Source organism: Bos mutus, chromosome 9, assembly GCF_027580195.1.
Source record: "Bos mutus isolate GX-2022 chromosome 9, NWIPB_WYAK_1.1, whole genome shotgun sequence".
NCBI lineage: Eukaryota > Metazoa > Chordata > Mammalia > Artiodactyla > Bovidae > Bos > Bos mutus.
Window position 1 is genome coordinate 26462419 of NC_091625.1, and position 26268 is coordinate 26488686.

The 26268-nt window shown below is 41.0% G+C and overlaps 1 protein-coding gene across 1 annotated transcript in view; it reads right to left on the reverse strand.

Moving 5' to 3' along the window:
* Window positions 1-26268, reverse strand: part of NKAIN2 (sodium/potassium transporting ATPase interacting 2) — a 531496-nt gene that overhangs the window by 14229 nt on the left and 490999 nt on the right. The window contains exon 3 of the mRNA XM_005890117.3: window positions 4932-4992. Within this exon, the coding sequence (XP_005890179.2) occupies window positions 4932-4992 (61 nt within the window). The remainder of the gene's footprint in view (window positions 1-4931; window positions 4993-26268) is intronic.

The window sequence follows — 26268 nt, forward strand, 5'->3', positions numbered from 1 at the left end:
AATATTTTTTCAAAATAAGCCCCCTTAGGATATTTTAAAATGGCATTCTGCATATTTTCCCGGATGATTTGAATATTTAATAACATTTGCAAACACACTGAGTCTCTTTTAGAAAAGATAGTGAGTACTTAGAAAAATGTTGCCTTCCCAGGTGGTGCTAGTGGTAAAGAACCCGCCTGTCAAAACAAGAGACAGAAGAGACACAGGTTTGATCCCTGGGTCAGGAAGATGCCCTGGAGGAGGAAATGGCAACCCCTCCAGTATTCTTGCCTGGAGAATCCCCGGGGGGCTACAGTCCACGGGGTCACAAAGAGTTAAACACGACTGAAGCGACTTAGTATGCACTTAGAAAAATGGATCCATTTTCCAGAGGATTAATGTTTATTTTTAGTTCTACTTTAACTATTAAGGCAAGAACTATTAAGAACACATAATAAAAATTTAGAAATCATGTTGGCCTTTTTTCCCCTCTTATGGATCAGTGATATTCTCCACAGCTGCGTTTTCCTTTTCATTGTCCCATCTAACAGCGCTAACCTAGCACCATAAGTTCTTAGTTCTATCATTGAAAGTGGACATTGCACTCTCGTGCAGAGAAGCTGAAGATTGAGGGAGAGAAGAGTTACAAGTATAATAAAAGGCACCAGACCAGAAGTCTGGGAACCTTTTATTTCTTTCACAAAATACTGTCAGAGAGAACAAGTAGAGAGGCATGGAAAACACTTGAGGTTCTAAGGAAAAACATTCTGGTTGGCAACGCATGATAGAGTGAAAAGCCCAACCACAAAGACAGCTCAGCGAGGGATGACCACTTCCCCAGGAAAAAGAATTTTCTCCCTAAGACATACCACTGCCTTTTCACTAACAAAAGTAGCAAAGTATCTTGTGATGGTTGCCCCAGTCACATAAGGTTCAAGCGTCAGGGCGCACCCTCTGGAGCAGGTCCCAGCTTTTCTGGCCAGGAGCTTCTTGTCTGAAGGCAGATCGCCCCTGCCCGGCGGCGGGGGATGCCAACCAGAGCCGCTGCCTGCCGGCGGTGAGCCATGGGCGGGGAGGCCGCTGTTACCGCCTGGAGCCTCTTACCTGCAGGCCTTTGAGGCGCCAGTGAGCGGAAGCTAGCCCCACTCTCTTCCCAGTAGGTGTTTTCAAATAGCCCGTAGCCTCACGCTGTGTGCCTCTGTGTGTACGTGTTTAATCTTTAGACATGGGATGTTCGGGACTGAATGGCGTCCCCTTCCAGATTTATCTTTTAAAGGCCGAACCCCCTAGGTGGATTGTATTTGGAGAGGGGCCTTCAAAGAGGTAATTAAGGTTAAAGAGCTGCCTGGCGGGCTACTGTCCACGGGTCACAGAAAGTCGGACATGACTGAGCGACTATCACATCAGAAGGTTAAAGAGGCCATAAGAAAGTGTGGCCCTCATTCGATAAAACTGGTGCCCTTAAAGCCTAGGAAGAGACATGGGCATACGCACAGACAGAAAAAAGGGGGCATGTGAGAACGATGTGAGAATTCAGCCTTCAGTAAGCCAAGGAGAGAGCCTTCAGGGGAAACCAACCCTGCCAACACCTTGATCTTGGACTTCTAGCCTCCAGAACTGTGAGAACGCGGGGATCTGCTGGTTAAGCCGCCCCGTCTGTTACACTTTTGTCACTGCAGCCCTAGGGGGCTGGTCCACGGGGGCTGAAGTGCCACATCTTCCTATTTGAAATCTTGGCTCCAAGGGCGGTCGTCATCCCCCGGCAGGCTCAGCAGATGGCAGTGGTGTCCTGTGAGTTTGCACCGCCAGCCGGCCTGCCAGGCTGGGGCTCCGGCTTAGATCGCCGAAGGGTCAGAGATGTCAGCTTCAAGGCCCTATGTTCTCATTGGGGAAATAACAACAACTTTGCATTAAAGTATCTCGATAAATATTTATCAAACTGGCCTCTAGAGAAGTACATGAGATACCGTTTAAAAGGAGAAATAAGGAAGAAAATCTTCGGCTTTTGATGTGCCTGCAGTGACTCCCTTTAGTTCAGCGATGGTTTATTCTATTTTGTGGAGTCTTGAGTCTTTGGTCGTGGAGCCTGAACCCTCACTGTAGCTCCCTCGAGGTTGGTGCCTCTGAGGCTCTCTGGCTGCAATTGCTGCTGAGCCTCAGATATTAAAACTGAGGACAGACTGAGGATACGTCAGTACCCTCCTGACGTCACGGATACTTCAGTCTCCCAGGTGCATGATTAGGCTCTTATCTGCACAGTCCAGTCCCAGCACAGCTACAGAACCCAAACCATCCTCTGTTCCTTGTGAGACCCTTAGGAATGGAGACTTAACTAATTTGGCAGTTAGGGAGCTGGCACCTCCTCCTGCCCTACTTCAATATAAAACAAAGTAGTTTATATTTTACTAAGCAAAAAGACCACAAGGAGAAAAATTATCAATGATAAGGCTGCTTGCAATTTAGATTAATATAGGCGCTTAAGTTGAGTGAAGTAAGTCAGAAAGAAAAACAAATGTTGTGTACTAATCGTTATATGTGGAATCTAGAGAAATGGTTCTGATGAATCTGTTTGCAAGGGGGGAATAGAGACACAGACAGAATGAATGGGTGGATGTGGTGGGGGTAAGAATTGGGAGATTGGATTTATGAATGGATGCTTCCATGTGTAAAACAGATAGCTAGTGGGAACTACTGTATAGGGCAGACAGCTCATCGTGAAGCTGTGTGGTGACCCATATGGGTGGGATGTAGTGGGGAGTCAGTCACACACACACACACAGCTGATTCACTTCATTGTACAGCAGAAACTAATACAACATTGTAAAGCAATTATATTCCAATAAAAACAAGAAGTTGTGAGTTGTGGTTAAAATAAGGAGCTGTGGTCAAAATATATATAAAGAATAAGCATTATGGAAAAGTTTTTCAGATGGTTTAAAGATACGCCTTGTCTTCCAAAAGATACTTGTAACTTCACACCCCCTTTCCTTTCTATGGCTTTGACTAAAACTTGACTTAGGGACGAATTCCCTAAAAGAGTTTCCTGGGATTCCTGTTCTAGTTTCCTCAACTGACATTTCCATCTACATGTTTAGTCATGTCAGAAACCCAGAAATCCATCAATCTCCTTTTAACCCATCATTGAGTATTATCTTTATGTTTAAAAACATACATATCCTTTCCCTCTCCATTGCTGGTCTTAGGCCAGACCCTAATCTTCTCATCTCAGTCCTTACCATGGTATCCTAATTTGTCTCCCTTTCCTTAATCTTGATCCACCCATCCAAGTCTCTCCTTTATAATGTTTTGTTTGCATGTGTTTGCGTTTCTGATTCTGTTATTCTCTTTCTATTAACTGCCAATTGATTTGCCATCATGCTATACAAAATAAAGTGCAGACTCCTTACTTTGCTGTAACCATTTTTCTGCTGTCTCATCTGCTTGATGTTCCAGTCATCTCTGGGTGCCCACTTCCAGCACAGGGTGTAATTCAGTCATATTATCCTGGTTCCTCTGCCCTCAGCATGGCAGGCTGTGACATGTCTTGATGCTTTTTCACCTTTTGCCTGGGATCACCTTAGTCCTGCATCAGCTACCCAACAAATACTTATTTACTTTCCAAGACGAAACTCAAGAGAATTCTTCTCTATGAAACCATTCCCGATTCCTATTCTATCTCCCCACACTATACACTGTACAGAGTTTTATTAGACTTATTTGTTCACATGTTTTTTTCCCCTACAAAATCCTTAATTCCTAGAGGTAAAAGACTGCATATCATTCATCTAAAAACATTCAAAGACTGACATGGCGCTTCACACATTGAGGAGTATTTTGTAAATGCTTATTTGTAAATGACTATCATTTCCTTTTGCACACAGCATAATATAAACTATGCACTGTATAGTCCTGATTTTACATCACGTGCAAGTGTGATTGAGACCGTGTGTTCTCTAAATGAAACATCTGATACAGCCTCCTTCTTTCTACTATGATTGGAAAGTGAAGAAGAAACACATGTTTCTCTGAGCGTTTTCCTTGGATCATCCTATAACAGAGCAGTGGATTATCATCTTTCCCCCTACTGTCTCAATACCCCAGTCATTATGAACATTTTTGAAAACCAAGAAAAATGATCCCCAACTCTGATTTTTCCTCAGAGTAAATATAGCTGTATGGCCAAGTACCCAGAGATCACTGAAGTACTTTTTCCAGTCCTCCTCTTTCAGATCCTTGGGGCAAGAAAGAGTGAAACTTTCTATCTGCCAGTTTTCAGAAGAGTAGAGGACAGTGGAACCACTTCAAGGCTTGTGAGCGGGCCCTGCCTTCTATACTTTGGATTAAGCAGTAGTGCTAAATACTGAGACTCTGAGGTAACATTCTTGCCATTTGTATCAAATTATAGCAACAAAACTGGGCCTCCCGGGTGGTGCTAGTGGTAAAGAACCTGCCTGCCCATGCAGGAGACGTTAGAGATGTGGCTTCCATCCCTGGGTTGGGAAGATCCCCTGGAGGAGGGCATGGCAACCGACTCCAGTGTTCTTGCCTAGGGAATCCCCACGGACAGAGGAGCCTGGTGGGCTAAATTCATAGGATCGCAAAGAGTTGGGCACGACTGAAGCAACTTAGCACGCACACAGGAACAAAAAGGAACTATCAACATTTGGTTTCGTGATTTCTTGAATTAATCTGAAGTTGGTTCTTGTGGGAATTTTTGAAACTACTACAAATTGTTGATTGCTGTGATTTGTAGTCCTGGGTGACACCCATTAGTTATCTGTATGCTGGATACTTTTTTGAAAAACACTTTAGCCTGATGCGTACAAAGGGCTTAGTCCCTGGTTCTAACGATGTGTTAAGGGATATCCTCTGAGAAGCAGATAGTGTAGGTAAGAGGCAGTACAGAAGGTGCTCTGGACTTGAAAGAAACAGGATAGAGCTTTCATACTTACAGCTGTCCTCTTCTTCAGTTATACATTTCACAACATAACAGGCGTAGATGAACCCTGCCAGCTGAAACAAAATAAAGATGCTTTAGACATGAGGCAAAGACAACAGAACTGGACCTCACCGGGGCGGCGGGGGGGGACTTTCCAAAGGCAGGCAGTTTGGACTAGATTTCCGTTCCAAAATGGTCCGTCAGATTGGTTCCAGATTCCAGTGTGGATTCTTGATTCATACAGTGTGCCTTACAAATGATTACATTACTGTTTTCCTTTGTTCTGCATTTACGTATGAGATTTGTTAATTGCCAGGCAATCTACAACAAATTATTTTAGGTCTTGAAAAAGAACTGTGGTCATTCATTAATGGATTAACATTTGCATTTGTGCCAATCAACTTCTAATTCACTTTTCATTAGCCCAGAGCCTAAGAGTCTAAAATTGGATTCCTGCTGACTAGCAGAAAAATGTTTCAAGGGAAAAATATTGAGCCAATTCCATGGAAAGTTGCATGAACACTTTGTAAGTAAAACTTGTTTAGACCAGTTTCAGGAACCAAGACCAGGAACACAACACACCAGGTATAATTAAGATGACGTGCTACAAAAGAACAGGGTAGATAACCTGTATGCACTGAACTGGGATTGCACACATCAGAGCATCCTTACCAAAACATGCGACAGAGGTCCCTGTGGTCAGGGAAGCTTTTGATCACTGAAACAAGTATCTGTGAAGGAGCACAGCAAAGCTCTTGATGTATATCCCCTCAGATGTCATAGTTTTGTATTCCTTCATTTAATTATTGAGTCAAATAATGAGCACTGGTGGAAGGAAGGAAACTAATTTCCTGATATGTGGAAATTTTTTTCCCTCCAAGTAATCCAGTCTGAAGGAATTCTAAAAAGCATATGCTCAGGATAGTGATGAACATTATTCACAATGACATTTCAGACAGGCATTGATCTGCTGAGTATTTGGCATCGGGGAAGGGAACCTTGGAAAAAAGGCTACCGTCTTCAATTAGGAAGCTAAGGTACAGAGCAGAGAGCTGCTGCTGTGAGAAATCTAATGAACTTGTTTTTCCATTATCTGACAGATTGCAATATTTCTGGAAGACATGAGTGAAACAGTTTAAGTCAGAGGGTACACTGAGAGATTTAATGAGAACTATTTGGAGACAGAAAGAGGTCCAGTTCAAAGGAACTTTAGAAAATCTCTGATTTGAATTTGAGAAGGAAAGCATGTTCTGGCAGATTCTAGTTCTTTTTCAAAGAGAACTGGCATGAGATAAAGCGGTGGTTTTCCCAGCACAGAAGCAGCGACCCTGTTTAAGAGAGAGAAGTAGATGAGGAAGAAGACTTGTGCAGAATATTCTTCACCAGCTTCTGTTTTCAGATCCTGAATGAGAGGAACCGTGGAGCCCCCCTGCCCTCCCATGCCAAGTGGGTTATCTAAACTGTTATACATAATAATAAAGAGATAGAAGGCATACTGGGGCTTCCCAGATGGTGCTAGTGGTAAAGAACCTGCCTGACAGTGCAGGAGACATAAGAGACAAAGGTTTGATCTCTGGGTTGGAAGATCCCCTGGACAAGGGCATGGCAACCCACTCTAGTACTCGTGCCTGGAGAATCCCATGGACAGAGGGAACCGGTGGGCTACAGTCCATAGGGTTGCAAAGAGTTGGACAAAACTGAAGCGACTTAGCACACAGTGCAGATAACGTACCACTGATGTTACATTAGCCCTTGCTATGCTATGCTAAGTCGCGTCAGTTGTGTCCGACTCTGTGCAACCCCATAGACGGCAGCCCACCAGGCTCCCTGTCCATGGGATTCTCCAGGCAAGAACACTGGAGTGGGTTGCCATTTCCTTCTCCAATGCAGGAAAGTGAAAAGTGAAAGTGAAGTCGCTCAGTTGTGTCCGACTCTTTACGACCCCACGGACTGCAGCCTACCAGGCTCCTTTGTCCATGGGATTTTCCAGGCAAGAGTACTGGAGTGGGGTGCCAATGCCTTCTCCATTAGCCCTTAGGTTTTTAAAAAATGTATTAGAAAAGTTACCAAATAACCATTTTTCTCTTTGTGGGTATTGGCAATAAAATTGTGATAGTAAGAAACATTTCCTTATATAATGGAATCATCAGAGTTACTGTTTTTATGAGATTTACTTTTCGAGTACTGGGTACTGTTAAAAACCAGTGTGTCGTGTTTGGCTTCAGCAAAGGTTTTGATATGACCAAGCAAAATCACACAGTGATTTGAACATTTTTACGGATAGTGGGGAAAACAGATTATACTAACACTTTTTAATCTTTTGTCCACCAGGACCCATGAAAATGCCCTCATCACTGAGTGACCTAGCCCCATTGGTGTTTTGTCACAGGTGCTGGATCTGACACTTGCCAGGCAGAGAAGCTATGGGTTTGGTTAGATCCCCTGGGTACTGCTTGTATCTCCTCTCCTTCCTCTGCAGGAAGGTGTTACCATTGTGGCTAATGCCATAGATTTATCCATAGTTCATCTCTTCAGGTTAGAATACTACAGGCAGCATTTTTTCCCAGTCACAGAGCTTTTCTCTTGATTTTCACTCATCACTTAATTACTTTGAAATGAAAATCTAGGTAAAGAGCACAGATAAATTCTGAGATTCAGGGCCAGTGAGTTTAAACTTCTCATTAAAGTGCCACTGGAATCTAGATTATTAAGTGCATTTCTCTCCCAGGACGCAGCCCTGGCACTGTATTGTGCTTACCAGTGAGCTTTTAATTGTATTCAGTTGCATTCTTTAACTATCAGGGGAGCGACTTTGATATAAAAGTAAATCCTGCTGCATTTCATTACAAAAGCTTGCTGATTAAGAGAACTTCAGCTTTTAAAATGGTCACCTCTAAATACAAATGGAAATGAGTTTCCCCCAAATTAGTCAGGATTCATAAACCTCTGTTACCTTTCAATTTTCCCACACCGAATAAATTTCTAATTTAATTTTCACTCCCTCGCAGCAATTTATAAATTTACCTTCTGAAGAGCAGTTTCAAAGGATTTCTTACAGCTCTGAATACTTCCTGTAACGTGCAGCTCTGTTAACTGTGCTCGGGCCACAGAGATGAACCAGGCTGGGTTTCCCAACCTTGGTACCACTGACGTTTTGTCAGTGATTCTTTTTAAGTGATTCTTTTTCTGTGGGCTCCATGGTACCTTATAGGATGTATAACTACTGACACCCTATGATCAAGACAATTTGACAATTGAGATAATCCAGAATATCTTGGAGAAGGAACTGGCAACCCACTCCAGTATTCTTGCCTGGAAAATCCCATGGATAGAGGAGCCTGGAGGTAGTTCATGGGGTCGCAAAGAGTCAGATACGACTGAGCGACTAAACACAAAATGTCTCCAGACCTTACCATACATCCTTCAAAGGCAAAACTGCCCCTTGTTAGAGCCACTGTTATAGACACAGTCTAAAGGATCTTGCAATCTTGTGGCAGGGATACACATATAATTGTAATTCAAAGTAGATTAGAATAAGTGTCAGGAGGAAGGAGGAAAATTGATTGTCTCCTAACTGACGAACAGTAAACGGCTGCTCTCGCGTTAGCTCATTAAATCCTCACAACTGCCTTTGGAAGAGCATTGTACGTATTTTTGCAGAGGAGTGGTAAAACGGGCCTTGCTTTGCCTGAGTGAGTTCATTAAGTGGGGAACTTACAGCTGTGTTCAAGGAAGAGCCAGTCCTTTGATCTGATGGGTGTGTGTGGACCTCATGTTAGAACAAGGGAAATAAAAGCTGTGAAGGCAGATTAGGGCTATAATCAGAAGGCTTTGAGTATGAATCAGATTGCAATTCTGTGTCATTTTCTACACAATACACTTAAGGAGCGCCCTGTCTTCAACCAAAAATGTGTAAAATTTTTTGTGAAATACAAATCCTTCCTAATGTGATATATGTTGCTCCCTTTATAGCCTCACTTCTCACCACTCCTTGTCTCAGAACTGACACCAGTATGAAGCTGTTGGCAGTTTGCTGACATATATCAGATGGTTGCCCTCTGCTCTTTAACTCATTAACCCCTTCTACCAACAAGGTGCCCGGCCCCTCTACACCTGCTCCCTTTCTTCCTGTCTCAGTCCTGCATCTTTGAGTAGTTCCGACTCATCCTTTAAGACTGAACTGAAGTGTTGCCTCCCCAAAGAACTGGGAATCCATCCCCTGGGTAGATTGTAAGTGACAGGCTGGCATTTTTGGAGATAGACCTTGAGAAATGGGGGAGGGGGCTTTGAGAGGGAATAAGCAGAGGAAAGGTGAGAACACCTTCCCAGCAGAACTCAGAAAGCCTGTGGGATGATGTGGATTTCATTCAGGGAGAAGCAAGATGGCCCCAGTTCCGAGGAGTTTGGGTCATGTGAAGGGTAGTAATGGTGCCCAAAGCAAGAAACAGTGACCGACATTGTCGTAGTAGGTCTGAATACCTGGAATTAAAATAAAATTATTTTATTTTGTTCCTTATTTAAAGATGGCTAGAATAACAATGGCTAGATACTGGTGATACTGTATTAATGCTGCTGCTGCTAAGTCGATTCAGTCATATCTGACTCTGTGTGACCTCATAGACGGCAGCCCACCAGGCTCCCCCATCCCTGGGATTCTCCAGCCAAAAACACTGGAGTGGGTTGCCATTTCCTTCTCCAATGCGTGAAAGTGAAGTCGCTCAGTCGTGTCTGACCCTCAGCGACCCCGTGGATTGCAGCCTACCAGTCTCCTCCGTCCATGGGATTTTCCAGGCAAGAGTACTAGAGTGGGGTGCCATTGCCTTTTCCGGTATTAATGCTAGGCAAACATATAATTATCCTCTTGTAGAAAACCAAAATATTACAGTTGTCTTAGTCTTTGGCATTCAGAGCAGAGCCAAGCCTAAATCTTTTTATTTTTATTCATCTATTCACCTTGACACATCTAATATGATTTGTTCACTTCTAATTCACCTTATAGGGAATTACATATCATCTTGATATCATTACTGGCTGAAAGGAAATTATACTTTCTCTCTATAACTAAATCAGATTAAAATTCTTTTTTGTATCAACAAACCAAATTATGACTCTGTGTCCCAGAAATTCACTTAGAAGCTAATAGGTAAGTAGAAACTAAAATCTTTGGTAAGTATTTTAAAAGATTTAATTATAATAATTGAAAATTTAACAACTTTAGTGTTTCAAATATTATATTTTGGACTTTTTATTTTCAGGAAGTTGTACGAGATGTACTTTTTCCTAACCCTCCCCTTAAGTAGAGCTGAAAACCCCGGACATTATATATATGTGTGTGCTTAGTCACTCAGTCATGTCCAACTCTTTGTGACCCCATGGACTGTAGTCTGCAAGGCTCCTCTGTCCATGGAATTTCCCAGGCAGGAATAGTGGAGTGAGTTGCCATTTCCTCCTCCAGGGGATCTTTCTGACCCAGGGATTGAAACCATGTCTCCTGTGGCTCCTGCATTGGCAGGCAGATTCTTTTCCATTGAACCACCTGGGAAGCCATATATATAAATATATAAAACACATATAGGAAGGCTCTGAAAGGTGGAAAGAAGGTAGACTGACTAGGAATCTTGGGACCCAAGGAAGGACATGGGAGTGAATATCCTACTTTTCTTTTGTCTCATGTATACCGCGCTTGGAGCTGAAGAAGCCCACAGCCCAGAAATGCCAATGGACACACATAGTAAAAAAGCCCCAACAGAAGCCTGCTGTCTGACCAAAGGACCAGGGAAGGGAAAGCCTAGCAAGACAAAAAAAATTAAAGACAATAATTTTTGGCGTCAAAAGGAGTCGGACACGACTGAGTGACTGAACTGAACTGAACTGAATAGCCCTGCTTTAACTAACAACACAGAAAAAACTATAGCCCCACTGCCCAACCACAGCAGCAAAGAGTGGGGAGCCGAGTCCTCGCCTCTGTCTAGGCTGTGATGTCTGAGAAGTCAGAAAGGGAGCCTGGACTTGCATTCCTTCCAGGAAGGAGGAAATCTCCCTCTGTAGTGTCTGCAGAGATCACAGAGGGAGTCTGGACTTCTGGCCTCTCTCTGGAGCAAGGAGCACCATTCGCTTCCCAACTGTGCCTTGTCAGAGGTGGCTTAGTGGGTAATCAGGTCTTTCACCAGTGCCCAGCAGCAGGGAGGTCAATCCCCTGCCCCGTGGTGTCAGATGAAGCCGACTGGGAGCAGTAACAAGGCCCTCCTACCCCTCCTAGCTATGGAGGTACCAGTGAAGGCTGAGTGGAAAGGAGCTTCCGCTATCTCCAAGCCTTAATGAGAAGCCCTTCCTCTCTTGAGTTTCAGTTGAGTTTGAGTGGGGAAGCTGGACTTCTAACCCCTACTTAGAAGTAATGAGTCGGTTGGTATCTCTCCTTCTCCTGCCAAAGTAGCACCAGAGAAAACCAGCTAATCAGAAGGTTTAAGAAAGAAAGATACAGTCTCATAATGTAATACCCAAATGCCCATGTTTCAATCCAAAATTCCTCACTTATAGCAATAAGGATAATGTTCTCAACGAATGAAAACAGGCGACGGATGGAAGCTAACACAGTGTGACAGAAATGTTAGAATTATCTGGCAGACATTTTAGAGCAAAAAAAGAAAATGCTTGAATAAGAAATTATGAACACACTTGAATGAAAAAAAAAATGTCAGCAAAGAAATAGAAGGTGTAAAGAAGACCCAGATTGAAAATATAGAACTGAAAAAAAGGAAATATCCAAAATTAAGCTCAGCTGCAGAATGGAGGAGACAGAACTAAAAAAGTGAGCTTGAAGATAGAACAATAGAAATTACCCAATGTTAAAACAAGAGAGAAAAACAGTAGACTAAAAAAAATGGACACAGCCTCATACAGCCATGAGACTGTTAAAAAAAAAAATCTAACATTTGTATCATTGGAGTTCTGAAAGGAAAGAAAAAAAAAAAAAAAAAACCACTACTGAAAAAGTGCTTGAAGAAATAGTGACTGCAAATTTCCCAAATTTGACTTACATAGTCAAGAAGCTGATTGAAGCCCAAATAGGAAAAACCCACAGAAATTCATACCAAGATACACGATGGTCAAAATTTAGAAAACCAACTATAGAAATCTTGGAAGAGGGAAAATGGAAATATTTATGTATAGCTACTTTGGAAAACAGTTTGCAGTTTTCTTAAAAAAAAAAAACTAAAATGCAACTACAGTATAACCCAGCAACATACTCCTGGCCATTTATGCCAGAGAAAGGAAGATGTGTTCACACAATAAACTGTACATGAAAGCGTATAGCAGCTTTATCCATAATAGTCCCAACCTGGATGCAATCCCGATGTTCTTCATAGAATGAATTGGCATATCTGTATTATAGAATACCACTTAGCAATGCAAGAAAGGGACTTGTACATGCATCGATCGACCTGTATAAATTTTCATAGAATTTAGCTGAATGATAAAAGTTAATTCCAAAAGTTATATCCTGTATGATTCCATATAAATAACATTCTGACATGACAGAATCAGAGAAATGGAAATCAGAAATCAGAGAAATTAGTGGTTGCCAGGACTAAGGAAGGTGGCATGTCACAGGGAAGTGGATGTGACCATAAAAAGGCAGCAGGAGGGATCCTTGACTGTACCAACGTCAGCATCCCGATCGTGCTGTTGTACTTTATTTTTGCAAGTGTTACTATTGGGCTAAAGGGTACATAAGACCTCTCTGTATTATTTCATAGAGTTGCATTATGTATTTCACTATTATTTTGCAATATTTCACCACTGTTTTCTATGTATTTCTACAATTATTTCACAAAAAAGATTAATTTAAAAATACTGCATTCTAGCTAACTGTCATTTATGTTAAAAGACCTTTTGTATTATAATTTCTAAATTTACAAATGTATTTAAACAAGGTGGACGTACTTGTTTTCTTAAGTACAATGACACATTTTAATTCTGATCTCTTAGATCAACATAGAAGTTCACAATAGTTATTCATACTGATACAATATGGAATTATTATTCCACACTCGTTTTTTAGACTGGGAGTGGAGATGGGGGTAGCAAACAGTATTTTTTTTTTTTTTGTATTTGCAATTATCTCATTCTCGACTAGTTTTGTGTTTCATTTAAATTAAATAATCAATTTTTGTTCTGAATTATAACTCAGATGTTATAAGCCCATGCTTTTGGTTCAGACATGACTTTGAACTGAAAGATATTATGCCCTCACAAAATATACCTTTAAGTTGCAAATCATTTTACTTCTTTGCATCTTATTCCATTTAGGTATTTTGAGATTGCTTTAGCAAAGTATCCTAAAATAATATGATTAGTACCAGTGTCATTAATGAAGGTCTTTCATATGAAATATTTTTTATGTGGACTGGTGTATCATTTCAGCTGTCCACCAGATTATTCTTATCCTAAAGTATTCCAGTGGTTGTGCTATTAAGCAGCACACTGCAGATTTTCTTTGCTACAAATAATCCAGGTGCAGTTACCAACCTACAGTAACTCGCAAAGGATTGCCTTTAGGGCTATTGTGAAAGTTCACAGCCTACTGAGTCAGAAAAGCTTTCCAGAGGATCAGAAACATATCTTAATACCAGCCTTTAGGTATTGTGCTGCATCACCAAGCATGACTGTATTAAACACTTTTTAAAAGATTAAATAAAAGTAGACATACATGCAAACTTGCATTATCTACTTAAGGCTGGGAAATGGACTGAACCAAATGCCAACGCTAGCTTAACCAATAACTCCTGTTCTAAATTGGCCTCTGGAGACTGGTAGATTTCTTCAGGCCAATGTTACCAAAAGGTTACCCGAGTTCAAATGAGTCTAATGTATTAGTAAAGTTGGAAGAGCAGGCGATTCTTGGGCAGGGTAAAAGACCACTAATAAAACTCAAATGTCATCATGGCTAATACCTCTCTCAAAGTTTAAGTATCACATTAGTTTAAAAACTGTATTGAGAGCAGTAGTTCATCCATTCTGTATATCTGCTAGTTGGGTGTTGCGTGTTAGTCACTCAGTCGTGTCTGTCTCTTTGCGATCCCGAGGACCGTAGTCCGTCAGGCTCCTCTGTTCATGCAACTCTCTAGGTGAGAATACTGGAGTGGGTTGCCATTCCCTTCTCCAGGGGATCTTCCCAACCCAGGGATCGAACCTGTGTCTTCTGCATTGGAGGCAAATTCTTTACCGTGGAGCCCACAGGGAAGCCCATCTGCTAGTTGGGAGGAGATCAAAGAAATGGCTGGTCTAGTGCAATAGAACTGCCACAACATACCTTTAGTTTTTGAAAGAGGACCCATAGTAGGAGTTTGTAACCAAAACTGTTCATTGAAAATAACTGGCATTAGATTATACACCTAAAACTAATACAATGTTATGTGTCAATTGCATCTCAATTTTTAAAAAAGAAAATGATTGGAAAATGCAAAAGGCAGTCTATCAATAGCCCTCCACTATTTTGATAATGAAACTAAGTTTAAGATTGTATACATGTCACATGTACTAGGGACCCTGATTTATTCACAGTGAAGCATTTGAGAAAGTAGTGTTGCAGTGTCCTATGAAATGTAAAAAATCGATACTGTCCAGCGGCAACTTTGAACAAAAGAAGTACGTAATGCTTTTGTGAGCAAATGGTACAAACAGCATCATTTTTTGCTCGGAGGTAATAGGGGGAACCTAAAGCAAAATTAATTGTACAATAAGTTCAGTTCAGTTCAGTTCAGTTGCTCAGTGGTGTCTGACTCTTTGCGACCCCATGAATTGCAGCACGCCAGGCCTCCCTGTCCATCCCCAACTCCCGGAGTTCACCCAGACTCACGTCCATCGAGTCAGTGATGCCATCCAGCCATCTCATTCTCTGTTGTCCCCTTCTCCTCCTGCCCCCAATCCCTCCCAGCATCAGAGTCTTTTCCAATGAATCAACTCTTCGCATGAGGTGGCCAAAGTACTGGAGTTTCAGCTTTAGCATCATTCCTTCCAAAGAAATCCCAGGGCTGATCCAACCAGTCCTTCAGAATGGACTGGTTGGATCTCCTTGCAGTCCAAGGGACTCTCAAGAGTCTTCTCCAACACCACAGTTCAAAAGCATCAATTCTTCGGCATTAGACATGTGTAAAAATAAATTAGCTCATTTTAGGTTATGTCAGCATTAGCAGACAAGGATAAAGGTGTTCAGTGTGTTTCACTGAAGGAAGTGTGCTGTTCCAGAGAGGACAGTGGGAGTATAAGGCCAGATTCTTCTGAAGAGACTAGGAGAATTGTACTGAAATAGTAGTTGCAAAAATGACCTGTTTGTTAAAAAAGGTGCTCAAACCATATTAACATTTCTTTTTCAGAGGTGCTAGGTTAGAAGATAAGGGAAACGTAGAATATATAATGTACTTGGGGCTTCAGCACACGTCATACCATGATATTTCAAGAAATCGTGAATAAGATGACGTCATGAGACTACATATATGTAAATGTATAGGATGTACATGAAGACTATACCCCGGATCTGTATCTGGTTAAAGACCCGGACTCTGAAAAGAACCATGATGAAGAGATCAGTTTAGAATTGGAGGGCAGTTTCAGTAGCATGCTTCAGGTGTTTCCCCTTAAGTCTTAGTCTGTATGTCATTTAAAAATTCTTGAGAAAGAACAATGATCTAGTGATCAAATTCTGTAATTACATGCAGCGTTCCTAAACTAGTGGTGTGGTCCTTGGCTAGATGAAGGGAATACTGTGTAAACAAAGTATTTTTACAAACAAAGTATGTTTTACACCTCCTATGTCAAACAAGGGAGGTGAATAGCCCTACTTCCTTCTGGTCTCATCGGTCAGAATACTGACAGTGTTTGATGCTGGTACCACAGCTGAAGGGAGATACTCGACCGAATGGTACCCACACTGTGAAGCCAGACAGTGGAGTGAGAGACGATGAGTCAACTTTCTGGCTCATAGAAAGGTCTCTGTGAACATTGTTGAGGAGGAGGAGGAGGACAGAGAATTTCCCGTGTAATTTGATGGTGGACTGTTTTCTGGGGCCATCACTGAAAACCACATGATCTCTGTGATCACTTCCTGTCAGAGATTTTAAAAATAATTAGTGAATAAATTATCACTGTTTAGAAATGAAAATTTGGAAATGGTAGGCCCATTACCTATGTTTTCTGTAAGCAAAACATTTCTGTGTAATTAACATTTAACAAAGAGCAAAGTGAGCACCTCTGCCCATTACTTTAGTAAATAATCTGTTTCTGTGCGTTAAAGTAGCTGTGATGAAATACTGTAGGCCATTTAATATTTGGGAGGTGGTGAGTAAGACATTATTTTTGGTCTCTAAGATTCTGTCTGGTTCACATTTCTAGGAGAATCTAAGATCCTTACAACAAGATCACTGCATACGTGTTGGCACAAGGCCTCTGCTTAGGCAGAAGTCATTCCTTCCAATTTCATCTGAGAATACTAAGGAGATTGGACTTCACGAGAGACCTTTCTGGTCTCTCTCCAGTTATCATCTTCCAGGCTAGAACTTGATTTCCATTTAACTGTTTCTTTACAGAATCAGGAGCTGAGTCAAGAAATATAGCTGGGACTCATAAATCTCACGGAGAAGCCAATGGCAACCCACTCTAGTACTCTTGTCTGGAAAATCCCATGGACGGAGGAGTCTGGTAGGCTGCAGTCCATGGGGTCGCAAAGAGTCAGACGCGACTGAGAGACTTCACTTTCACTTTTCACTTTCATGCATTGGAGAAGGAAATGGCAACCCACTCCAGTCTTCTTGCCAGGAAAATCCCAGGGACCGGGGAGCCTGTTGGGCTGCCGTCTATGGGTTGCACAGAATCGGACACGACTAAAGCGACTTAGAAGCAGTAGCAGCAGAAATCTCACTGGGCAAAAAAAAAAAAAAAAATCTCACTGGGCACACTACAAGCTTGACCTCTCACTCCTTGCTGGCTCTGTTGAGTCAGCTGGAATGTCCCCATGGCTTGGAGGCACACGCTGTCCTCTCATAGCCCAGAATTTCAGCCCAGGCTGACTGGTTACGTGGTAGGAGGGGAGAAAAGGTTAACGTTGTCCAACTTTGACTTTTCGTGAAGGATTTCTTCTTTTGGAAGATAATGAGTATCAGAAAAAGTGTTAAATGACAAACTTACTATTATAAAAAAATTACTGATTAACATCGTATAAAAATAATGTCAACAAGAAGAGTGCTCTCATTGTACTAAAAAAGAAAAAAAAATGAAATAAAAAGGAAACAGGGCATACCAGCTAGAGAGAAGAGTTGCTTCAGAATGTTACAGTAAACTTAGCTGTATTTTTTAAGGTTTTGAAAAATGGTTAAATAGGAAGCTTAGAGCAATCAGTGGCTTGACCATGACATCTGTGGGAATAAGCCTTATGCTTTATGAAAAGGTATTTTATGTAGCATTCAATGAAGCTTTCTTTTGAAGCAGAGTACTTGTTGTAACATGTGGCTGAGGAAGATGAATGGGAAAGAAGGTAGTAACAGAAAAAGAACCCCCAAGGGGAATAAGATATGGATTGTGGAAGACACAAATTTGAAGACCAGTTCTTCCCAAAGCAATTTTAAAAAGCACAAAACTGAATTAAAGTGTCATTTAAAAGACCCGTCAGCTCTTCCTTGGCTAGCAGAGTAATCTAGTTGGATTGAATAACTTCAGAGTCAGAACTTGGCTATGATTGGTGTTCTTCACTGTTCTCTCTTCCTTTCTATCTGAGTTACCTTCTTCAACATAAATCCTAGATTACCTTCTTTCTGCCGAACACGTAGCCAGTATGAGGGTGAAAGATACTGAAGATGATCCTTCAGAATAGAAGGGTTTCATTAATTAATGGTAATACAGTTGGTACCACTTGGGAATATATAAACTAGGAAAAATGACAACTGTATTAGTATGTTTTACTTCTTCATTTTTCAGTGTTTAAATTTCAAACAACCAATCATCTAACAAGCCCCTCATGTCCTGGGAGATAGAAAAGGAAAGGCTAGTGATTACTATTCACAGCAATAGCTAACATTGTTGAAGTGTTCACTATATTCTGGGCATATGTTCACATCTTTATAGCTATTGTCTTATCTGTTCTTTCCAGAACCAAGGAGAGATTTTCCTATCATTACCCATAATTTACAAAGAGAAAGCTGAGGCCTGGGGGAAATTAAATAATGCTTCAAGATTAAGAGATAGTAAGGAGAGGACTTGAATCCAGGTCTGCAGCTGCTGCTGCTGCTAAGTCGCTTCAGTCGTGTCCGACTCTGTGCGACCCCATAGACGGCAGCCCACCAGGCTCCCCCGTCCCTGGGATTCTCCAGGCAAGAACACTGGAGTGGGTTGCCATTTCCTTCTCCAATGCATGACAGTGAAAAGTGAAAGTGAAGTTGCTCAGTCATGTCCGACTCTTCGAGACCCCATGAAGTGCAGCCCACCAGGCTCCCCCGTCCATGAGATTTTCCAGGCAAGAGCCCTGGAGTGGGGTGCCATCGCCTTCTCCGTGAATCCAGGTCTATAAACCTGAAATACGACGTTTGTCACTTTTACATGGTATTGTTAATTTACCCAGTAGGCAAAACTGACTCCTCTCACGCAAGGGGAACATAAGATTCCAAAACTCTGAGTGAATTCATATTCAGAAAAATCCTAAAATTAAGTTCACCTACTTTTCCAAGTTGGAAATTTAAACATAGAGGATAATATTGAGCTTTGGACTAATGGAGGTTGGAAATCAGCAAGAATAAAACTGGCTCAGCTACCAGACAAACCACAGAGGAGTTAATGCCACTCGTGGGGAGCCTGGGGTGTGTAGGAGAACTGGAATGTTCCTCCCACTTGTTTAATTACTATTTCAGTTCTCTTTCAGTAATTCCAACTCATCATGATTTTCTAGTCCTCAGAATTGTTTATAGATGATTCTACACACTGGGGCTTCCTTGATAGCTCAGTTGGTAAAGAATCTGCCTACAATGCAGGAGACCGCAGTTCGATTCCTGGGTCAGGAAGATCCTCTGGAGAAGGGATAGGCTACCCATTCCAGTATTGTTGGGCTTCCCTTGTGGCTCAGCTGGTAAAGAATCTACCTGCAATGCGGGAGACCTGGGTTCAATCCCTGGGTTGGGAAGATCCCCTGGAGAAGAGAAAGGCTACACACTCCAGTACTCCGGCCTGAGAATTTCATGGACTGTACTGTACATGACACGGGGTCGCAAAATTTGGACACGACTGAGTGACTTTCACTTTCTATACACCAGAGTGGGCTTCTTATATTAGAATCTATTGGTGAGCCACTAATTACCATCAGTTTACTGCTGGTGAGCAAGGCAAGTGTCACATTACATGAATAGTCCTAGGGGCCATATGGTTCTAAGAGCCTGAAAATCTAATCAGTGGCTTTCCTTGCTCATATGATAAAAATCAATACCAGACATTCAAGAACTTGCCTTGTTTGGTTCAAGCTTATCCTTCCAGGACCAACTCTTATGGCTTCCCTTTACCTCTCCATATTAAATCTCCAAGCAATTACCCCTGTCTATATGACATACTGTTTGATACCTTCATGCTTTTAAATATGGCATTTCTCTAGCCAAGAAATGAAATTTACCACCATATAGTGAGCGTCTATATGTAGCATGGGTTACTTCAAGACTACTTTTCAGAGAAGTGTTTCCTAAATGTCAAAGGGCACAGATAGGTACTTTCTGCTCTATACTCATATAGCACCGTGTTAAATACCTTTATTATACAACTTCATTCATCTTATTGTAATTCTTTTTTTTTCTTTTGCCTATTAACTCTTAAACTCAGCTATGAGGATTCTCAAGACCACCCAAGAATATGTTTCTGATCCTAGAAAGTTCCCTCTTGCCCCTTTCTTATCATCATTTCTCCCAATCCCACCTCACTTACTAGGCAACCACTGTTTGGAACTTAGTAACCATATAATGGGGCTTCTCTGGTGGCTCAGATGGTAGAGTGTGCCTGCAATGCAGTAGACCTGGGTTTGGTCCCTGAGTCGGGTCGATTCCCTGGAGAAGGGAATAGCTACCCACTCCAGTAATCTTGCCTGAAGAATCCCATGGACAGAGGAACCTGGTGGACTACAGTCCATGGGGTTACAAAGAGTCAGACAAGACTGAGCAACTAAGCACACATGCGACCATATAATAATTTTGCAGAGTCTTCATACACAAGGCAGTGGCACCCCACTCCAGTACTCCTGCCTGGAAACTCCCATGGACGGAGGAGCCTGGTGGGCTGCAGTCCATGGGGTTGCGAAGAGTCAGACACGACTTCACTTTCACTTTCACTTTTCACTTTCATGCATTGGAGAAGGAGATGGCAACCCACTCCAGTGTTCTTGCCTGGAGAATCCCAGGGACGGGGGAGCCTGGTGGGCTGCCGTCTATGGGGTCGCACAGAGTCGGACACGACTGAAGCGACTTAGCAGCAGCAGCAGCATACAGAAAGCAGAACCATACAGCTTTGTATATGGCTTCTTCCATTTATCATGCTATTTTTGAGATTAATCCCAAGATATTGCATACATCTATAATTTAATCTGTTTTATTTTCAACTGGCATTCACTTGTATGAATATTCATATATCAGTTAACTTTAGCTACATAACAAACCACCCCAAAATTTAGGGTTTGAAACAGCAACCGTTCATTTTTTGCCCATTGTCCTGTGGTTTGGCAATTTGGGCTGAGTTCAGATGGGCAGTTCTTTTGCTAGACTTGGTTGAGTTCACGCTTGCATCTGTAGTTGATTGTCAATCATCTAGGCTGCTCTTTTCCTCAGGGTTGGCTGATTATTAGTTGAGGTGATGAGGACAAATGTACCACTTACTTGTGGTCTCACATATTTAATCATCTATCAGGGAAATCTGGCTTGTGCAAACTGATGTGGCAGATTCCCAGAGCAGTAATAATAGGTTGAAATTTTCAAATCTCTGTTTGTATTATTTTTGCTATCATCCCAGTGTCAAAATGAATGGGTTGCCATTATAGCAAAAATCTCCCATGATACCCCAATTTATTTATCTATTAATCTGTTGAGGGAAACTCTAGTTGCCTCCAGACTTGGGGTGCTATGAATTAAGCTACCCTAAACATTTTCTGGAGAAGGCAATGGCACCCCACTCCAGTACTCTTGCCTGGAAAATCCATGGACAGAGGAGCCTGGTAGGCTGCAGTCCATGGGGTCACTAAGAGTCGGACATGACTGAGCGACTTCACTTTCACTTTTCACTTTCATGCATTGGAGAAGGAAATGGCAACCCACTCCAGTGTTCTTGCCTGGAGAATCCCAGGGACGGGGGAGCCTGTTGGGCTTCCGTCTATGGGGTCGCACAGAGTCGGACACGACTGAAGCAACTTAGCAGCAGCAGCAGCAGCAAACATTTTCTACAGATATTTTTGTGAAGCTGTATTTTCCTTTATCTTAAAGTGATACCAACTAGTGGAATTGCTTGGTCATTGCAGGGTAGGAGCTTGGCTGAATGGAAGTGGTCTGGGTCTCTGGAAATAATTAGCAGAGAGAACAAACTGTGGATTCTTCAAGAATGTAGATTGTTAGTACCAACTTTTGTCTTTACTTTTTGGTATGTTTGTGCAATGTGATCATCTTCTCGGTATCTGATTATACCCTAAACTTCAGTGAAGTTTTGTTATGCATTCTTACATTGGAAGTCTTTTGGGGAACTAAAGGAATCAAGGTGACAATGTACAAAGATGAGATATAAGGAGACAATTGAGAATTCAGTTAAAAGAGTGGAGTAATGGTGTCAAGAAAGACCCCAACATTCTCCCAGTGATACTTCTGAATACATTGTGTATGGAGTAGAAGTTTGGACTACCTTTTAATCCTGAAGAACAAGTTGATTCTATTAGATGGAAGGCTTTTATTGGCAAATGAATAAGCATAATGCCTAGCACTTAGCACTCAAAAATTAACTAGTTTCTATTTCCATTTAGTTCCAATTCTGTATCTTGGGCTAAGTCAAATAATTATACTTTAGGGTTTCCTGATTAAATAGTGACAAGAAGTTATGTTTTGTATAGGTTACAAGTCAATATGAAGATAAATAAAGTCATAACTATGAATGTACTTTGAGTTCCTAGGAGAAATATTCTATGCTTTAATCATTCACATCATCTCTAGATGTTCATCAGACTCAGATTATATTCAACCATCCTCATGAAGAAGGAAGGAGGTCTTTTTACTTCCTTTTGTCCCCAGATGTATTGATTGTCTCAAGTGGTTTCTCTTTCTGCTTCCTACCTTTTTTAACTTTAAGGATGCACAAGTTGAGAATTGTCAGCTAGTTTAGGGATTTTTATGTTTTCATAAAAATGTTATTTATGTTTTTGATTTTTATGATTTTCAACTTCTAAAATTGAAGATTTAACATAAGCATTAGAATGTTTATCTTACATAAATTTTACAAGTCCTTAAAAGATATTTATTCTTGGTAAATATCATTCATATTTCTGAGCTTGGAGTTTTCCTATTAATTTCTTATCAAACTAATTTTATCTGTATTACAGGTTCTTATTTTCTCCCTCTAATTATTATGTTATTAAAGTTTTCTCATTATACACTTGTCAAAAATTATCAAAGAGAGTACAGCATTGGTGACTCCATTAAAGAAATAAGGGGAGAGTAAACAAAAGAGGAGGAAAAAAGAATTTGATAAGTTTGTAAAGATATGAAAAAAAAAAGACTGCTGAGAATGGCCCTCATGCAAGGATTTTTTACAAAAATTAGTATTTACAAATTATGATCCAAATGCTGTAAGAACCATGTTTTTGTTTCTTTAATTCGGCATATTCATATTTATACTGACTTGTTTTTCTTGCTCCTAATCTGGGAAAGTATACTTTTCATTCCATTATATTATTTACTATACTTGAGAATGCACAAAGGACCATGCTCTTCATCGCCGCAGCATCCGCTCAAAGGGAGAGCGAGCTGTCTGCTTTTTCCTTTCTTTAAAGATGTTGTCATTATCAGTTCTCCCAGAAAAGTGAAGCTTGGTGACAATCTATCTTTTCATTTTACCTTAATGACTTAAAAACTGTTGAAACCTTACTGCTGAAAGTTGTTGCTGTGCGTGCGTGTACGTGTGTGCGTGTGCACGTGTATATGAATGTAGGTCTTAAGAGAGCAAGAAATACTGAGTAAGTGATGGCATTCCATTGGTTTTCATGGTCAAGTTGGTCCCCATCTGCTTCTGCAGATCAATTTTCTAAAATTCAGACAAGTCTAAGATTTTTTCTACTCCTGATTTCCCCCTCCAGTTCTTAAGTCCCCATCTAGAATTTGTTTGTGACTAAGTGTGCTTCCTTCTAAATCCCCTTGTTCAGATAGCTGAATCCGAACTATCTGCAACTTCATCATTCCAGTATATGACACTCCATCTTACAGCTTCCTGAAAAGCAGGTAGACTTTGCTGTTCCTCATCTATGATGAACATATTCAATCTGAGAATATTAGAAAATAATAAAATTAGCATTTTACTATGCTCATACACAAACTCTTTTATTCCTCACAGTCTTCTTGTGAGGTGTAGGTATAATTATATTCTCTTTGTAGATGAGGATTTGGGGTTATAGAGAAGTTAAATGACTGCTTTGAAGTCACCTGCTATCAAGCTGTGGGGCTGGGATTTTTAATCCGGGTAGGCTGGCTCTAGAATACATGTTCTTCACCACTATTCTACACTGCCATTTCCTGCTAGGACCCTAAAAACTGCATTCTTCTTGGCACTATGCGTTTTTGGAATGCCTGTTTTATGTATGAAGATGTGTCCCTTGAAATGCAGCTAGTTAGGAAAGTAAGCATAAATAAGTATCAAAAAGCATTATTTTCACCCTAGTCTTTAACATTTATTTCTTAAAAACCCAAAGTAAAGGGAAGACATTTTATTATATTTAAATCCTTAGGCAATTAGAAAATCTGATTGCATGGTAATATAGTTCATTGATTACATTTTATTTTACAGAGGTAAAAATATCAGGCTCAAATGAACTATTTCTATTTCTTAATCACAATTAATAGACTAAACACTTAAGCCTCTAACCTAAGTTGCCTATCTACATGTAAGATGAAATAAACTGTGATGAAGATGAAATATAGAACCCAGCAGTAGAAAAAAGGAAACTCCTAAATTTTCTAAAGTCCCTTGAACTGCAAGGAGATCCAACCAGTCAATCCTAAAGGAAATCAGTCTTGAATATTCATTGGAAGGACTGATGCTGAAGCTGAAACTCCAATACTTTGGCCACCTGATGAGAAGAACTGACTCATCGGAAAAGTCCCTGATGCTAGGAACGATTGAAGGCTGGAGGAAAAGGGGACAACAGAGGATGAGATGGTTGGATGGCATCACCTGACTTGATGGACATGAGTTTGAGTAAGCTCCGGAAGTTGGCAATGGACAGGGAAGCCTGGTGTACTGCAGTCCATGGGGTCACAAAGAGTCAGACATGACTGAATGACTGAACAGAACTGAGTTGAAAGTAACTGAGAAAAATACTGGGCACAAACATAACATGAATAATTGTTAATACAATGTTCCTATAAATTAAAGTTTGGTACTCTAGCTATTGTTGGAGAAATTTTTTGAAAAACACAGTTTTATCTATTAGAATATATGGTATAATGCTAAGTCGCTTCAGTCGTGTCCGACTCTGTGTGACCCCATAGACGGCAGCCCACCAGGCTCCGCTGACCCTGGGAATCTCCAGGGAAGACCACTGGAGTGGGTTGCCATTTCCTTCTCCAATATGGTATTATAGATGTTTAAAAGTTATGTTGTATAAAAGCATAGTTCAGGCTTTTTTAAAGTACAAGTGCAAAAGAATATGAGGCTATCATAGAAATAAAATGCACAGCTACACCCTCAAGAACTGGTATTATTTGGGAGGTAAGGGAAACAGACACACACTAACATCACACACTACTTGAATCAGGTAGATAAGAGGCCTGAAGGGATGATGTACTTTTTTCACTACCTTTCTATGGCTCTGATTCCTTTTTCCACTCTAAGCGGGTATATTGAGCGGAGGGTGGATGAAAAAGAGAGGTGAATTAATCTACTTCCTTTTCTCAGTTCTTCTGTCCTAGAATTGCAGCTCTATTTCAACCTCAATGATGTCTCAAGTATGGTGTTCAGTAAAAGTCAAGCACCATGCTAAATCCCGTGGGCAGAGGAGCCTGCAGGTTGCAGTCCATTGGGCCACCAAGAGTCAGACACGACTGAGCGACTGAGCATACACATACTGTGTGCAGTAAACCCAGGGCACTGGCATTCTCAGAGAAAATCCTGTGCCACACTATTGGGTAGAAATACAGGTTCCAGAGTTAGGCAGATATATCCGTGGAGCATTCATGAACAACCAAAGAAAAGTTAGGTTTAATCATTTCTCACAGGGTGGTCCGATTATAGACAGAAATCTCTGCATATCATCTCAGAAAAAAATTCCCCCAAACCAAACTACAAATGGACTCGGGGGAGAGATTTGATTTTTCTATCTTGCCAGAGACGCCAGCTTTAGTTAAAAGCAGCAGAGTATTGAAGCTGGCATAGAAAGCAGGACACTTCTGAGTTGGTTACTGCATCTTGGCGGGCTAGACAACTTCAGATTTCTTTTTTGGTTCTCTTGGCCCTGAATCTTTGGATACTTTCTGTATTTCAGCAGCTTGATCTTTCTAAGAAGATGGAAATGTTCAGGATGGTAAAAGTTAAAAAAAAAATCTTTATTTCAATTAAACTGGTGTCAACAGTGTTCTGACCCTGCCCATTGCAATAACTTTGACTGATACCAGCTTGGCTCCTCACAGTGTTATCTTAGCTAAGATGTTAGTCAGTGCTCAAGATGAATGTAAGATTGAAGCATTTTCCAACTTCAGAGAGAATGTCTCTTTGTGTTCACATGGAATTATAATACATTTTCATGATAAATTGCAAAGTTTTACCTGTATGCAAAGAGTTTTTTTGGTGGAGGGGCTAGGAATTAAATGGGATTAAACAAACAGAATAATGTATTGTTTTCTGGGCAAAGTTTCCTAAATACTTTAGAACTTGAGTATATTGTTTGGAGATGACTTCACTTTATAATGTAGGTTTTTTAAAAAATCTGTCCTGTGTCAATTTCTTATTTAAACCATTAATCCAGTGGGTGAAAAATAGAAGTTCCTTTGAGAAGATGAAAGGCTGGCTTCATACCAAGAAAGCTACAAAAGAAGGTTCAGGATGACTTGGCCCAATTAGTCTCCTGGAAAATTGGCAGCTGCAAAACTCAC